The sequence below is a fragment of the Sorex fumeus genome, unplaced genomic scaffold, assembly GCF_029834395.1.
Source record: "Sorex fumeus unplaced genomic scaffold, SorFum_2.1 ptg000149l, whole genome shotgun sequence".
Lineage (NCBI taxonomy): Eukaryota > Metazoa > Chordata > Mammalia > Eulipotyphla > Soricidae > Sorex > Sorex fumeus.
Window position 1 is genome coordinate 394,972 of NW_026606206.1, and position 14,741 is coordinate 409,712.

Sequence of the window (14,741 nt, forward strand, 5' to 3'; positions counted from 1 at the left end):
ATCACTACAATTTCTTGTAAAACTTACAAGAAAATGAGTTATATGAAAGTATGGTGCTGCCAGTAGGTCAACCTGTACCTGCAGGGCAAGTGCATCAGCAGCCTGATGGTGCCTTCCTGATACCCCAAAATTGCCATTGTGCCTATGGCCAGACCCCAAACAACTTGGCATCAAGTTTACCAAGAAATTAGATGGCCAAAAGTTAACTCTGTGGAAGCCACACCCACAAACTACCTCTGGCTATACAAACTCATTTATTGGCCTTATTTCAGAAACCCACAGATAAATCTCAAAAGAGATCCAAAGCCACAGTTAATCTCAGACCCGCACATGGCTAGACAGACTGGAGTAAACTGGAGGGGTCGGGTTGGCCTGGTGACCTACCCAAACAGAGCCCTAGCAGCTACTTGCTTCCACAATCCAAATTTGCCACCATATCGCCAGCCTGACTCCACCGTCTCAAGACTGACCTAACGAAGATATAATCTGCTGAAGAATCTGGTATGCGGGTTCTGTGACTGAAATCTCTACGTTTTCTCAGAGTTGGGGTAGGCTACCTCCCCTCACTTCCCATTACACATGGAAGCACTGGCAGCTATCCCCCACTAAACATGGAAGCACTGGCAGTTACCCCCCAAGAACCAACTCCAGTGCCACCCTGTAAGCTCTACTGCCAGCCTGGCTTCAGAGACCCCTAAATAAATCTCAAAAAAGATCAAAAGCTGCAAAAAAGCTCAGACCTGTACATGGCTGGATAGACCGAAGTAATTTGGAGGGAGGCAGGTTGACCTGCGCCCACCCAGGTAGAGCCCCCGGTATCCATTTGCTTCCACAATCCAAAATCACAGCCATATCCCCAGCCTGACTTCATCATCTCAGGATGGACCTCACCAAGATATAATCTGCTGAAAATTTTGTAATGTGAATCGTAGCGCACCAACAGCCCTAACGCAGATAAACAGCAGCAAGTCCCGGAAGACACCGCAGCACTAGCGCTCTTTCTGGGCCCCATACTGAGCCCATTTTTACCAGGGCACACCAGATGGAGCAAGTGTGCACTCCCCACCTACTCCAGTTGGAATCTTGGTGACCAAGAGCTTCCACAAGCAAGGCCGAGGTATGCGGGTTCTAGGACTGAATCTCCAAACAGCATGGCAGCAGAGGACCAGGGCTGTCCCTCCCTGGATCCTTGCCCACCCAGCAGACTGGCTGTCATGCCGACAATTTGCCTTTGGGCTCCATCTTAGCGCACAAACAGCCCTGGCCCAGAGACTCCCAACTGAATCCCAAAATGTATTAGTACCATACAGAGATGTCTCTAGAACCCAATCAATTACAAACTAGAAATTTACATTTATAATTGCAACCATGAGAACTCTCATGATGCTCAAAATGAGCAATAGAAAATAAATTATCTAGTGTCTGCCCCTGGCAGGTACACTAGAATGATGGTGGAAAATTTCAAGCAAAATATAATGCCCAAAATTAGAGAGAAAGTACTGAGGAAATTGTCTGCCATAGAGGCAGGGTGAAGACTGGGATGTGGGTGGCAGAAAATGTGCACTGGTAGAAAGATAGGTGTTCCATCATTGTATGGCTGAATCTCAAACATGAAAGCTTTGTAGCTCTATCTCAGCGTGATACAATTTTAAAAAAAAAGTAATGTGGGGTTCATGCCCAATTCAATCAGCTTAATCAATGGCTGAACAAATAGCAATACTCCATTATTAAAAAAAAAAAAAGAAAATGAGGGATAGGAAGAAGCTTTTTTTTTACTTCTGATTTTTTTTTAAATTTTTATTAGTGAGACATCATGAGGCACAGTTGTAGACTTACAAATTTTTGTGCTTGTATTTCAATTGTACAATGATCAAATACCCATCCCTCCACCAGTGCCCATTTCTCACCACCACGGATCCCAGTATCCCTCCCACCCCCCACCCTCCCATCACACCTTGCCTCTATGGCAGGGCATTCCTTTTTGTTCTCTCTCTCCTTTTGGGTGTTGTGGTTTGCAAAAGAGGCATTGAGTGGCAATCATGTTTGGTCTATAGTCTACTTTCAGCATGCTTCTCCCATCCTGGGAGGATCCTCCCAACACCCTTTATTTGGTGCTCCCTTCTCTATCTGAGCTGTCTTTTCACCTGGCATTTGTGGCTGGCCTCCAAGCCATGGAGCAAAATTCCTGGTACTAATCTCGGTCATTCTTGGGTGTTAGTCTCCTATTTTGTTACTTTATGTTCCCCAGATGAATGCAATCTTTATATGTCTATCCCTCTCTTTCTGAGTCATTTCGCTTAACATGATACTTTCCATGTAGTACCACGTGTATGTAAATTTCATGACTTCATCTTTTCTAAGAGCTACATAGTACTCCATTGTGTAGATGTACCAAAGTTTCTTTAACCAGTCATCTGTTCTTGGGCATTCAGGTTTCTTCCAGTTTCTGGCTATTGTAAAGAGTGCTGCAATGAACAAACAAGTGCAGATGTCACTTTGACTATACTTTTTTGCCTCTCTGGGATATATTCCCAGGACTGGAATTGCTGGGTCAAATGGGAGCTCAATTTCTAATTTTTGGAGAATCATCCATACTGTTTTCCAAAAGGGCTGAACCAGTTGGCATTCCCACCAGCAGTGAAGGAGGGTTCCTTTCTCGCCACATCCGCACCAGCATCAGTTGCTTTTGTTCTTGTGGATGTGGGCCAGTCTCTGTGGTGTGAAATGATATCTCATTGTGGTTTTGATTTGCATCTCCCTGATGATTAATGATGTGGTGCATTTTCTCATGTGCCTTTTAGCCATTCGAATTTCTTCATTGAGAAAGTTTCTATTCATTTTATCGCCCCATTTTTTGATGGGGTTAGATATTTTCTTCTTGTGGAATTCAACCAGTACTTTGTATATCCTTGGCATCAACCCCCCGTCGGATGTGTATTCAGCGAATATCCTTTCCCATTCAGTAGACTGTCTTTGTATTTTGGTCACTGTTTCTTTGGAGGTGCAGAAGCTTCTTTCCTTGGTCCACTTCACTTTTCTTGTCCCCTTATCAAAGATTAGATGATTGTATGCTTGTGGGGAGATGTCAGTATATTCAGCCCTGATCCATTGATCTACTGCTCTGCCTTTGTTCCAGTACCATGCTGTTTTAATTATTACTGCTTTGTAGTAGAGTTTGAAGTTAGGGAGGTTGATTCCTCCCATTTTCTTTTTCCCAAGAATTGCTTTAGCTATTCATAGGGGCTTATTGTTCCATATAAATTTCAGGAGTGTTTGCTCCATTTCTTTGAAGAATGTCATGGGTATCCAAATAGGGATCGCATTGAATTTGTGCAGTGCTTTGGGAAGTATTGCTATTTTGACAATGTTAATTCTCCCAATCCATGAACAGGGGATATTTTTCCATTTCCTCATGTCCTCTTTTATTTCTTGAAGTAGCGTTTTGTAGTTTTCTTGTACAGGTTCTTTACTTCCTTAGTTAAGCTGATTCCTAGGTACTTGATTTTCTGGGGCACAATTGTGAACGAGATTGTTTTCTTCATATCACTTTCTTCTCTTTCACTATTTACGTATAGGAAAGCCATGGACTTTTGGGTATTGATTTTATAGCCTGCAACTTTACTATACAAGTCTATACAAGTCTACTGTTTCTAGGAGTTTCTTGGTAGAGGTTTTAGGGTTCTCTAAGTACAGTATCGTATCATCTGTGAATAGTGAGAGCTTGATTTCTTCCTTTCCTACCTGGATGCCCTTAATATCTTTTTCTTGCCTAATCGCTACTGCAAGTACTTCCAGTACTATATTGAGCAGCAGTGGAGAGAGTTACATCCTTGTCTCATCCCTGATCTTAGGGGGAAGGCTCTCAGTTTTTCCCCCTTCTCATTTCTGATTCGGTTTATTAGGGTTCTCTCTCTCTCTCTGTTTCTTTGTGAGTGTTGCTAGTGGTTTATCTATCTTGTTTATTTTCTTGAAGAACAAGCTCTTGGTTTCATTGATCTTTCAGACTGTATCTTTGGTTTCCATGTCATTGATTTCTGCTCTAAGTTTTATGACCTCTTTCCTTCTGCCTGATTTAGGCTCTTTCTGTTGATCCTTTTCTAAGGTCTTCAGCTGTGAGGTCAAGTTGTTTATGTGCATCCTTTCTTCAGTCCTGAGATATGCTTGCAGAGCTATAAATTTTCCCCTTAATATGGCTTTCGCTGCATCCCATAGGTTCTGATAGCTCATGTCTTTATTCTCATTTGTTTCCAGGTATCTTGATTTTGTTCTTGACTTCCTCCCTGACCCACTCGTTCATCATTGAGTTGTTTAATTTCCAGATGTTTGATTTGGTTCTCCGTGTCTATGCGTGATTCACTTCTATCCTCAGTGCAACGTGGTCTGAAAAGATGGTTGATAGTATTTCTATCTTCCTGATTCTGCTGAGGTATGTTTTGTGGCTTAGCACATAGTCTATTTTGGAAAATGTTCTGTGCACTTTGGAGAAGAATGTGTATTCTTTCTTTTGGGGGTGTAAAACCCTGTATAGGTCTATAAGCCCTTTCTCTTCTATTTCGGGAAGACACTTTTAAGAAGTTGCTATTTTAGTTTCTATGGTACAGAGATTTCACACAAAAAATTATGAGTTTTTCATTAATGGCCATGACCCAGAGACTATAAACTAAAGTTCCGAGAAGAGAGACCCACAGAATGTCCTGATCCTGTGCCAGCGTGTCTTCACCTGGGCACCTCGGAGCGGGGGCAGGTTGAGTTTCCCTCCCTGGCCCAAGCAGAACCACGGCAGTCAAAAACCTCCAGAACTCAATTTCCGCCATGCCCAAGGCCACTCTCCACCTGCTCAGACAAGCCTTACTCAAGAGGGGACAATCCTCACCCAAGACAGGTTGAACCTCACCAGAGAATGGACCGGCAGGAAAACCCAGATATATGGAAACCTGTGACTGAGATCTCCAAGCCTGCTCAGATCGGGACTGGGCCTCCTCCTTCCAGGTCCCCAGTTTTCCAGTAGCTTGGCAGTCACACCCACAAACTGCCCCCGGTGACATGTAATCTCATCAATCGCCAAGACTTAGACTATAAACTAAAGCTCCCGAAGAGAATGACACAGAATTTCCTGGACATTATATTCTATCCATAACAAGTAATTCAAAACAAATTGTCCAGCACTGCCCTTTAGGCAGGTTTTAATGGTAGTGAGACTGGTGTGGAAACATCAAATGTAACCAAAGCAGAGAGAGAGTATGGGAAAATTGTCTGCCACAAAGGCAGGGGAAGGGTTGAAACAGGGATTGGGCAGGGAGAATACTGGGGATTTTGGTGGTGGAAAATGTGCACTGGTGAAGGGATGGATGTTAGATGATTGCATGACCAAAGCTCAAACATGAAAGCTTTGTAAGTATATCTCACAGTGAATCAAAAAAAGGAGGGGAAATAATAATAAAATAAAATTAATATTCAGAATAGAATTAAAAAAATAAAAACTCCTTGGATCAGGTTACGGAAGAATCAGGTGAACATTTACGTTTTTGCATCTAAAAATGTGTTCTGGGTTTGTACAACCTCAGTTATCTTCTGAGAAAACACAGTAAAGGAATGGATAGTCAGGTAGGAAAATTGCATCTGTAAACAAACTTTATAACTGTCACTCAGCTTAAGAGATTTTTCCAGTCACATCTACTGTTATATATTTTCCCACTTTAAGAGATTTTCCAGTTATATCTACCATTTTCTTCCCCCAGAATAAAAAAAAATCATAAGTTTCCATGAGATCTAGAACCTCCATTTTATGGTATCAAACCTAGGAATACAAAAATAATAACTCTTTTTAAAAAAATTAGTTTTTTAAACTTCTTTTTTTGTATAAAGATATTTTTAATAAATCATGGTGAGCTACAGTTACAGACTTACAAACTTCCTTGATTACACTTCAGCCATGCAATGATAGAGTACCTCCACCAGTGCCCACTGTCCACCACCAATGTTCCCAGTATCCCTCCCACCACCCCAACCCGACCACATGGCCCCCCTCCCGCACCTTTTACTCTTTTACATGTCCACTGTAGCACTGGGTATAATAGCCAGGGTATGGGAATAAATAAACAGATGAATGGATTTAAAAAATGAGTTATATATACACACAATGGAATATTACGCAGTTATATAAAAAAGATGAAATCTTGCAGTTTATTGCAACTTGGGTCAAGTTAGAAGGTATCATGTTAAGTGAATTAAGTCTGAGGGAAAAGAACAAATTATCCCACTTTTCTATGGTAGACAGAGAAACAAGAGAAAAGATAATACCAAATAAGTAAAAGTCCCTAGCTTTTGCTTATAGAACTGAAATTACTAGCAGTAAAGGTAATGGAGAAAAGAAAAGGTAGTCTAGTAGGGTGACATAAGGACAGTGGAGGTAAAGGGTCTTGAGTATTTTGGTGGTGTTTAGTGAAGATGTGACAATGTATAATATACATATATACATATATATGTATATATACACACACACATATATATAACATGTGAAAATCAAATTTACTGTGGAGGTTACTTTGCAATGCATGTAACTATTCAATCATATTACATACCTGAAACAAACATAATATGGTTATGTCAATTATGCTTCATATTTTTAATTTAAAAAAAGGATTAGATTGTGTTTTGCTCAATTTCAAACACTTATTTCACCATACCTTGGAAAATATGTAAACAGGTTATTCTGTTTAGTAAATAGTACATAAAATTGATGGTTTACTTTTGTTCTGTACACTACATAGAACCAGAAAATAATTTTTTTCATGAAGATATTCTGGGGAAGTCATGCCCAAAAGGCTAAATACGTATTTTAAAAACAAGAATATAATCATCAAGATACCAACAAAGAGATGTAAGTGAAAAGAATCCCAATGCAAAGCATAATTTTTTTTTTTTTTTGCTCACACCCGGCAATGCTCAGGGGTTACTCCTGGCTCTGCACTCAGGAATTACTCCTGGCGATGCACAGGGGACCATATGGGATGCTGGGAATCGAACCCAGGTCGGCTGTATGCAAGGCAAATGCCCTACCCGCTGTGCTATCGCTTCAGCCCACAAAGTATATTTTAAAGCAGCCTTCTTTAAACATTAAAATATACACCAATAAACACTTTGTTTAATTAAATTAACTACATAAAGAGTTTCTTTGCTAAAAAAATATAGGTATCACTTGGAACAATACCTGTACCTGCATTTGGCCACAAAAATAAGAAAAAGTATTCATTATTTTGATGAATATGTATGAATTAGTGGTGACAGCTATTTATTTGCTGAGTGGCCAAATTTGATTATATAAAAATAATCTTCTATAAAAGCCCAAAGTTTGAAAGTGGCACCTCACTTTTGATTTTATTTAATTTTCTAAATCTTTATATAGCATATACTTTGTACTTCAAAGCTTTGTGGCTGAACTATCCAGTAATTTTAAAATGTCAACATAATCTTGCAACTATGGTGATAGCAATGGCAAGAGTATCAAAGCAGTACAATGAAAAACAGTCTTTTAAACAAACACTGCTGCAAAAAAATAAAATCTAAATTAATCAAAGAACTCAAAGTAAAGTTATAAAATACTTAAAAGAAATTATAAGACTGACTGCTTCATGATATTCAATTTGGTGATATTTCTTGTATATGACATCAAAATCATAGACAACAAAACTAGAAAAAATTACATCAAAACTGAAAATTTCTGTGTATCACAAAATTTTTAAAAAGTGCAAAAGCAAGTAATGGAATAAGATAATAATTACACATTGTATAGCTGATCAAGGGTAAATGCCCACAATTTATAAATAATTCTAATAACACAAACTGAAAAAACACAATCTGACTTAAAAATGAACAAAGTACTTGAACAGAAATTATCCCCAAAGCAGGTACACAAATAGCCAAATATTAAGAAGCACATGAAAAGATGCTTAATATGACTAACAACTAAGGAAATGCATATCAAAACCATACCAGCTCACATCTATTGATTTTGAATAAAACATATAAAGTATGTGTTGATAAGAATGTACCAGGAAAAGGTATGGTAACAGAGTCAAGGGTCAGAGGTCTTGGACACAATGGTAGTTTGAAGCGAGTTATTTGGATATATCGAAAGCGCTAAAGCCTATGCTACAGTAAGCATAAGATTTGAACTACAACAATTAAACTTTAAAATGTACCATTAAGGTTTGGGCTGGATTGTGGGAAGAAAACTGGAAACACTGGTGGAGGATGCTGACACTGGTGGTAAGACTGGTGTTGGAACAGTGTATGCCTGAAACTTATTACTGACAGTTTTGGAAATCACAGTACCTAAAAACACTGCAGTTGTTAAACATAAGAGCAATTCCTCAACAAAATAAAAAATGTCATCACTAGATCATCAAACAATAGTACTTCTGAAAGCTGAAAATAGAATTTACAGAATATACCTATGCACCTTATTCACACGCAGCAATAATTCATAAAAACTAAAAGAAGCAACCCAGGCATCCACAAAAAATGGATAAACAAAGTTGTAGCTTTTACCAGTCAAATATTATTTAGACTGACAGTTCAGAAGCTGGGAGAAAGTGCAAAAGTATGAAGCACAAGCTTTGGAAGTGGAATGTCCTATGTTCAATCTCTAACACTAATGACCCCTTGAGCACCGACTGCAAGGCCCCAACACTGAATGATCAGGCCCACAACACATGGCCACAACCTCTATCTAACACTGTTAGGTAAGTCCTTATAAATAGACTAATAAAAACTTTTTTTGAAAGAAAAACTTTTTTTTAAAAGAAATTTAGAGAGATGTGAGGAAAGAGAAATAAGTGTTTAAGAGAGAACACACATTTAAAAGCCAAATTTAAAAAAGAAATTCTGACATATGCTAAAAAAAGATGAACCTTGAACAGATTTTATATAAGATAAAACACCAGTCACATAACAGTAAGCACTGAGTAATTACTCTTAAATGAGGTATCTGAAAGAGTCAGTTCATAGACACAGATTAAAGAGCAGCTGTCAGAGATGAGGAGGGGAGGGGAATGGGGAGTAACTTCTTAAGAGATGTGAAAACTCAATGAGATAGATGAAAAATATCCTGGAAATTGATGGAGGTCATGGCTACACATTAAATGGATTCTACTTCATATTTAATAGTAAACATGTTTAAGTTTTACTACATGCATTTAACCATAAACGATTATTTTTATGCCCCTCAAAAGTAAAATTTTTCCAGTAACAGATGGAAAAATATTACTCACAATGTCTTTAGTGACACCATGAATGTTAAGGATCATCAAATGAACCAACACCGTCCTCCCGTTGTTAATCGATTTGCTCAAGCGGGCCCAGTAATGTCGCCATTGTGACAATTGTTACTGTATTTGGCATATCGAATATGTCACAGGTAGCTTGCCAGGCTTTGCCGTGCGGGCAAGATCCCCTCGGTAGCTTGCCGGGTTCTCCAAGAGGGGTGGAGGAATCGAACTTGGGTCGGCCATGTTGGCCGCTTGCAAGGCAAACACCCTGTGCTATAGCTCCAGCCCATTCAATCATCACAAACTGATTTTTACTGATTTATTTTCTGATAATTCTATTTGCCATTTTAAAAATGTTATTGGAGCAAGAAACAAGAAATAAATTTGCTATATGCCTGATAAAGGGGCAGGGGCAGGCTAGGGGTGACAAGGAATCTATGGACACTGGTAGATGGAAGGAGATATTGGCTGTAAGACTTGGTGTTAATACTGTATGTCTGAAACAACTCTATTATGAACACCGTCACTGTCCTCCCATTGTTCATCGATTTTCTCAAGCTGGCCCAGTAATGTCTCCAGTGTGAGACTTTGCTGTTACTGTGTTTGAGTCTGAAACTTTTCAGGAGTTGAAAATATATTATTTGAATTTTCTTATTTTATATTCCAGCCACTGACTGCTGCAAAATTCAGTCAATTTGTGATACTCCTAAAATGATCTGAAACACTGTTAAATTTTCTAACTTTAATTCGTCTTTACGAAATAGAATAAACAATTATAATTAAATTTTTAATTATAATTAGGAATAATTCTAAGACTAAAACTAGTGATTAACGAATCAGTTTGTCACTGCTTTGCATCAGGTATGAGGGAACATCAATTCTACCACATGTGAAGTTTTTTCTGATCAAGAGATATACTATACAAAGGTTGAAAAGACAATTCAAAGAACTGGAGCACAAGTTCTGCATGCACAAAAATGCCTACAGATGCCTACAGATGCCTACTTTTATCGCCCCAGCATCACTTGGCTCAGCACAGGAGGTGTAACCCAGGTGGCCTCTGGCCTGCACTGCAAAGGTCAAACATCATTTTGGAATGAGTGGCTCTTGGCTTCCAAGCTCTGCCGTATGGGAAGTAAGGTGCTTGCATTGCATGCAGCCAACTCCAGGTTCATTCCCGGTAATTGCGTAAGGGTCCTGAGCAGCCAGAAGTGACCCCTGAGCACAAAGCCAGGATTAAGGCCTAAGGAGGTAGGGAAGGGCAAGGTATTAGACTGATAGTGCAGCAAATATGGCACTTGCCTTGTATGAGGTGACCAGCATCTCATATGGTCCCTGAGTACCACCATCAGTTATCCCTAAGCACTACCAGGTATGGTCCAACCCCCACCTCTCAAAAATAATAATAATAAGAGATACACTGCACAGCAAGACATTTATCACATAATACATGTACAAGTAAGCTATCATACCTGAGCAAAAAGGTAAGACATGACAAAGTCATCAAGGAGAGGAGCTTCAGCACCTCGAGATATTCCATGCCGATAAGTTCTGTTGCTGCCATTACAATACCAATAAGGAAAGTAGAATCTACAAAATATTTGAAACATTCAATCAACTGACAAATAGTTCAAGTAAGAGCATACTATTTATAAATACTTACTTTTGGTTTATCGAAAGATACATCCCATAACACAGAGCTAGTGGGTTTAACAAAAATGTGATTAAAAAAAAAATCCATGACAGTAACATATACCAAAAAACAAAAAAAAATACAAGGAATATAAATTCAATATATTGCCTAATGCACAATATAGGAACAAAATTAAAAACACATACATCGATAGAGAAATAAATTAACAGAAAATACTTTTAACTCGGAAACGAGTCTGAAAGTGCCAATTTCATGTGAAAGTAGGAAAAGGAACCAACACAATAATCTCTCAGTATCTGTGTTGTAGACCATAGTGCTGGGGGGGGGGGGGGGGGGAGAGAGAGAGAGAGAGAGAGAGAGAGAGAGAGAGAGAGAGAGAGAGAGAGAGAGAGAGACGAAGACAGAGAGAGACAGAGAGATGGAAAATGCCTATCATAGAGCCATGAAGGCAGGCTAGGGGGTAACGAGGCAGTGGCGGGAGGGACACTGGGGTCATTGGTGGTAGGATATGAACACTGGTGGAGGGATAGGCATTGGATCACTGTATGACTGAAACCTGATCATGAACAGCTTTGTAACTATGTATCTCACGGTAACTCTATTTAGAAAAATTAAAATTTAAAAAGTAACAAAATAAAATTCATATATCTTCAAAGTAAAGAATATGGCCTTCAAAAACAAATAAAAATTTGATGTTTCATTTATAGCTTTGAGATGTAATTCACATATCATTATCTTCACACATTTAAGAAGCTGAATTCAATGACTCTTAGTATATTCACAACACTGTACAAATATTCCCACAACATTTTTCCCTAAAAGAAACTTCCTATTTGCTCTAGTCAAATCATGCCTCTCCACTCCCTATCCCTGTTTCCATCCATCTATTTGTATAAATTTAATTGCTCTGGACATTTTATGCAAATAGAATCATATTAGAAATGTGGCCTTTTTTACCTACTATGTTTTCAAGGATCATTCATGTGTGTAGTAACATTCATCAGTCTTTCATTTTTTTTTTATTGTTCAGCTAATATTCATTACAAGGACATTACAGTTTGCTTATTGATGGACTTTGGTTATTTCCATCTTTTCTCTTATGGTGAATAATGCTGGCATGAACAGTCACATGCAATTTCTTTTGGTCAGCTTAAGTTTTCACTTCTATGCATATATTCTTGGAATTGTCTGATCATGTGGTAACTTTTACCTTTCTGAAGAACATCTAAACTATGTTCCCAAAGTGGTTGCCACATTATTTTACATTTCCAAAATCAATGCATAAACATTCCAAAATTCATTCCAGTATTTCATTCAAGAGTTTAGGTAGTAAGCTGTAGTATTGTGGTCTCAGTATCCACTTGGTTTGCCCAAGGGTCCACAGTAACTGCAAATTGACACAAGCCCTTTGTGTGAGTAGTACCTACACAGCACTCTAGTCACTAGAAATTTAAGTTTCTGATATGATTTCTTTAACAGTCAATGTAATAAAAAGTTCCTTTACTTCTAGTGTCAAACACATATGTGGTTTAAAGATAGGTGTCCAATATGGCTTGCTAAAATTCAGTTCTTTAGGTTTGAAATGACTAACCTTGTCATTGCCCAGGAACCCCAAAGCACATTTTTATGGTTTCTAATAAAATCTACTTTTCTTTCGGCACTTAGGCTTCTGGCGTTATAGTGAAGAAATCACAGCCTGATGTAAGGGTACAAAGACTTACTCCTAAAATTCCTTCTAAAAATTATAGTTTTAGCTAATAGATTTAGGTCTATGATTCACTTTAAAATTATGAGTAGTAGTCTAAATTAACTACATGTGGATATACAGTTGTACCAGCGGCAGAGTCTGGCAAACTCCCCGTGGCGTACCCAATATGCCAAATACCAGTAACAATGATGGGTCTCATTCTCCTAAAGAGCCTTGAATATAGCACTTTCTTTAAAATCTCAGGGCTAGGATGAAGGAGACGTTACTGGGGCCTGCTCGAGGCAATCAACGAATAACAGGATGGTCATGATTCGTGATTCTTTTCTGAAGAATTGTCCTGGAATACTTGTTAGAAATCAATAATTGTTAGAAATCAATTACTAGGCTGGGTAATGTGAGTAGACATGGTATTTAATCTTTTTTGTACATACTGTCATGACATATATTGTCAATGTAAATCATGGTTATTTAAATCCACTTACTAGTAGTGTTTAAATTTGTTATACTATTTTGCTACCAGTTTTTATGCCTGTTTGCTACTATATGGAGAATTTCCCCCCCAAATTTTACTTTATTAAAGCACTGTGAGTCATAGTTATTCATAGTTGGGTTTCCAATATACAATGTTCCATCACCAATCCCACCACCATTGTCAACTTCCCTCCACCAGCATTCCCAGATTCCCTCTCCTACCCCTACCCCAGGCCCTAGCCCCAGCCTATCATCTTTTAAGTTTGGTTATTAAAGTTGATTCTCATGATTTCAGTGTTGCTGACTCTGTCATTTGGATATAAAGTTCTATCATTCCCTAATACCACCAAAGTACCTGAATCCCCTTACTCTCTGCCCCCATTGTTTCTCATCTATCTCATCTCCCATTCCTCCTCACTCTATTTCTTTCCTTCTCCTCCCTATACACTGGGGCTAAGGGTGATCTAGGCATCCCATTTTCAACCACTGCATTTTATCATCCTGTTACTCTAAATACCACATATTCTTCTGCTGGCTTACTTTTTACTATTTTTGTTCTGTTTCGTTTGAGGTCCACACCCGCAATGCATAGGGAACATATATGGGATACTGGCAATAAAACCTGGTTAGTCACGTTCAACGCAAGTACCCCACCAGCTGTACTATCAATCCAGTCACTAGCTTATTTCATTTAACGTGGTATCTTCCAGTTCCATCCATGTAACAGCAAATTCCATGATTTCGTCATTCCTTACAGTTTCATAGTATTTCATTATATGCATATATATGTGCTGGAGTGATAGCCCAGCGTTGCAAGGGTGTTTGCCTTGCACGTGGTTGACCAGGACCAAACTGGGTTCTATTCCTCCACCCCTCTAGGAGAGCCCGACAAGCTACTGAGAGTATTATGCCCACACGGCAAAGCCTGGCAAGCTACCCGTGATATATTCCATATGCCAAAAAAGTAACAAGTGTCACAACAGACGTTACTAGTGCCCACTCAAGCAAATCAATGAACAACAGGAGGACAGTGCTACAGTGCATATATATGTGTGTGTATATTATATATATCACTGTATCACTGTCATCCCATTAATCAAGTTACTTGTGCGGGCGCCAGTAACGTCTCTATTCCTCCCTGCCCTGAGATTTTAGCAGCCTCTTCTTACTCGTCTTTTCCCAACGATTGGAGGCTCTTTTTGGGTCAGGGGAATGAGACCTATTGTATTTGGCATATCGAATACGTGACGGGGAGCTTGCCAGGCTCTGCCCATGTGGGCAGGATACTCTCGGTAGCTTGCCGGGCTCTTCAAGAGGCATAAATGGGTAGGAAGTGTCTTATGATGTGTCATGCAGCCGCAAAGCGGCCATGCACAGTCCAGAAAGCAGCCTGGAGCGTGGCAGTGGTTGGGCAGTGGAGGTCGGCTGCCAGGGCTGGTTCCCTTGGGGTGGGGAGGGCTCTCACTCGTCCCAAAGCCTGGCATGGAGTCCCGTGGCATGATTCTGGGAGCCTTCTTTTATACTTCCATCTGGGAGGAGCATATAGTATATCGCATCTTCATAATCCACTGGTCTGTTGTTGGACATGGAGGTTGATTTCAAATCTTAGCGACTACACTGATTTGTTGCAATGAGTATG

The 14,741-nt window shown here is 39.2% G+C and overlaps 1 protein-coding gene across 1 annotated transcript in view; it reads right to left on the reverse strand.

Annotated features, from left to right (window-relative positions):
* The window catches only part of JAK2 (Janus kinase 2), a 122,253-nt gene that overhangs the window by 69,963 nt on the left and 37,549 nt on the right, over positions 1–14,741 (reverse strand). The window contains exon 3 of the mRNA XM_056106906.1: positions 10,742–10,859. Coding sequence (XP_055962881.1) covers positions 10,742–10,859 — 118 coding nt within the window. The remainder of the gene's footprint in view (positions 1–10,741; positions 10,860–14,741) is intronic.